Raw genomic sequence first — 2500 nt, forward strand, 5'->3', positions numbered from 1 at the left:
AGGAGCTGCACGTCCTATAATTTGTAACATAATAGTGTTTTCCTTTTCATGTTAATTCCAGGATCACGGTATTCATGTATGTACTAGGAAGCAAGGTAAGTGAGGCTATGAGTGTAAAATCACATTCGAAAATATATTAACTTTTTTAACCCGTGTAATTACAGTCAATCAAATAAATCCTGAATATCTTGTACAACTGAGGTGATCCGTGACGTAATCCCTTGATATAAAAGCTTATAGACTAGACGGGATTACAAATAATTTCCAATCTTCTATCTCTATGAAAAAAAAACGTATAATTCTACGGCGTTCACAACTACAATTTCACTTAATGAAGAGAGGCGAGGCGATACAACTCCAAAAATGACAACACTGCATCACCCTCAAGAACAGGCTTCGTAGATCCCTGGGATAACTTTGCATTCAGTTCACTGTCGTTGAAGTCAAATATGTCCTCGTGTTGGAGGGCGGATCCCCAAACCAACCACTGCGAGATACGACCGTCTTGGGACACCGAGTAGAAACACATGTTCTCGCCGGGGTCTGTGGACACCCACTGGACCTGTGGAGACGGTTAGGGTGTTCAGTCCTGGGTGTTAAATAAGAAGGTTGGATAATTGTTCAGGGTTACAATTCTGCTTCCTTGTATAAAACACAATAAGCAGAATATTCCGGTTAATTCAAGGACGAAACCTTACTGGGAGCTAAATTCATATGCATATATACATACTTTTATCTATCATTATTTATTTATTTATTTTTCCTTCTTTCTCTCTATCTATCTTTCTTTCTTTCTATCTATATATCTACCTATCTATATGATATACTTATATATATATATATATATATATATATATATATATATATATATATATATATATATATATATATATATATCTTTATCTTTCCTTCTTTCTATCTATATATCTACCTATCTATATATGATATACTTATATATATATATATATATATATATATATATATATATATATATATATATATATATATATATCCATTTATATATATATATATATTTATATATGTATATATATATATATATATACATCTCTATATATATATATATATATATATATATATATATATATATATATATATATATATATATATATACATTTTATATATATATGTATATATATATGTAAATATATATATATACATTTTATATATATATGTACATTTTATATATAGATGTACATTTTATATATATATATATATACATTTTATATATATATATACATTTTATATATATATATATATATATATATATATATATATATATATATATATATATATATATATATATATGTACATTTTATATATAGATGTACATTTTATATATATATATATATACATTTTATATATATATATACATTTTATATATATATATATATATATATATATATATATATATATATATATATATATATATATACATTTTATATATATATATATATATATATATATATATATATATATATATATATACTTTTTATATATATATATATATATATATATATATATATATATATATATATATATATACATTTTATATATATATATATATATATGTATTTACGTATATATATATACATTTTATATATATATATATATATATATATATATATATATATATATATATATATATATATATATATATATATATATATATATATATATATATATATATATATATATATATATATATATATATATATACATTTTATATATATATATATATATATATATATATATATATATATATATATATATATATATATATATATATATATATATATATATATATATATATATATATATAGATAGATAGATAGATAGATAGATAGGTAGATATATAGATAGAAAGAAGGAAAGATATATATATATATATATATATATATATATATATATACATATATATATATATATATATATATATATATATATGTATGTATGTATGTATGTATGTATATGCACACAAACACACACATCATCTAAATTATCACGTATTTCTCCCCGTTCATCAGCTTATCTGCGCGATGTTGATGTCACTCTGGGGATTAGAAGCTAAAGTAAAGTGGACATCTTTAACAAGTTAAGCCACACATTATGCGGAATTAACGTCGCTGCATAATGAGGCGGTTGATGCTATCTTCATCTTAGGCTACAGTGAGTAGTGGCTACAAGGCACAGTAGACTAACTTAATTAAGAAAGGGCATAATTAGAAACGTACATGGAAAGACGGAGTGGGATAAAGCTAGTCAATGCCATAACCGATGATAAGGTTAAAGGTAAAGAATATAAAATGTAACTTTTTTTTCAAGAAGAAGACTAAGGAAAGACGGAAGGAAGGAAGGAAGGAGACAAAGAGACGGGAATAAAGGAAGAAGGGGAGAGGGAGAATGAGAGATGAGGATAAAGAGGGGAGATAGAAATGAGAGTAAAGAATTAGAAATGAAGCAAGGAATAGGGGGGGGGGGG

The 2500-nt window shown here is 23.6% G+C and overlaps 1 protein-coding gene across 1 annotated transcript in view; it reads right to left on the bottom strand.

Moving 5' to 3' along the window:
- The window catches only part of LOC147470260 (dynein axonemal intermediate chain 1-like), a 16631-nt gene that overhangs the window by 3813 nt on the left and 10318 nt on the right, over window positions 1-2500 (bottom strand). The window contains exon 8 of the mRNA XM_086545672.1: window positions 354-562. Within this exon, the coding sequence (XP_086401798.1) occupies window positions 354-562 (209 nt within the window). The remainder of the gene's footprint in view (window positions 1-353; window positions 563-2500) is intronic.

The sequence above is a fragment of the Penaeus japonicus genome, unplaced genomic scaffold, assembly GCF_977035675.1.
Source record: "Penaeus japonicus unplaced genomic scaffold, GWHDUDI00000001_assembly GWHDUDI00000016, whole genome shotgun sequence".
In the NCBI taxonomy this organism is placed as follows: Eukaryota; Metazoa; Arthropoda; class Malacostraca; order Decapoda; family Penaeidae; genus Penaeus; species Penaeus japonicus.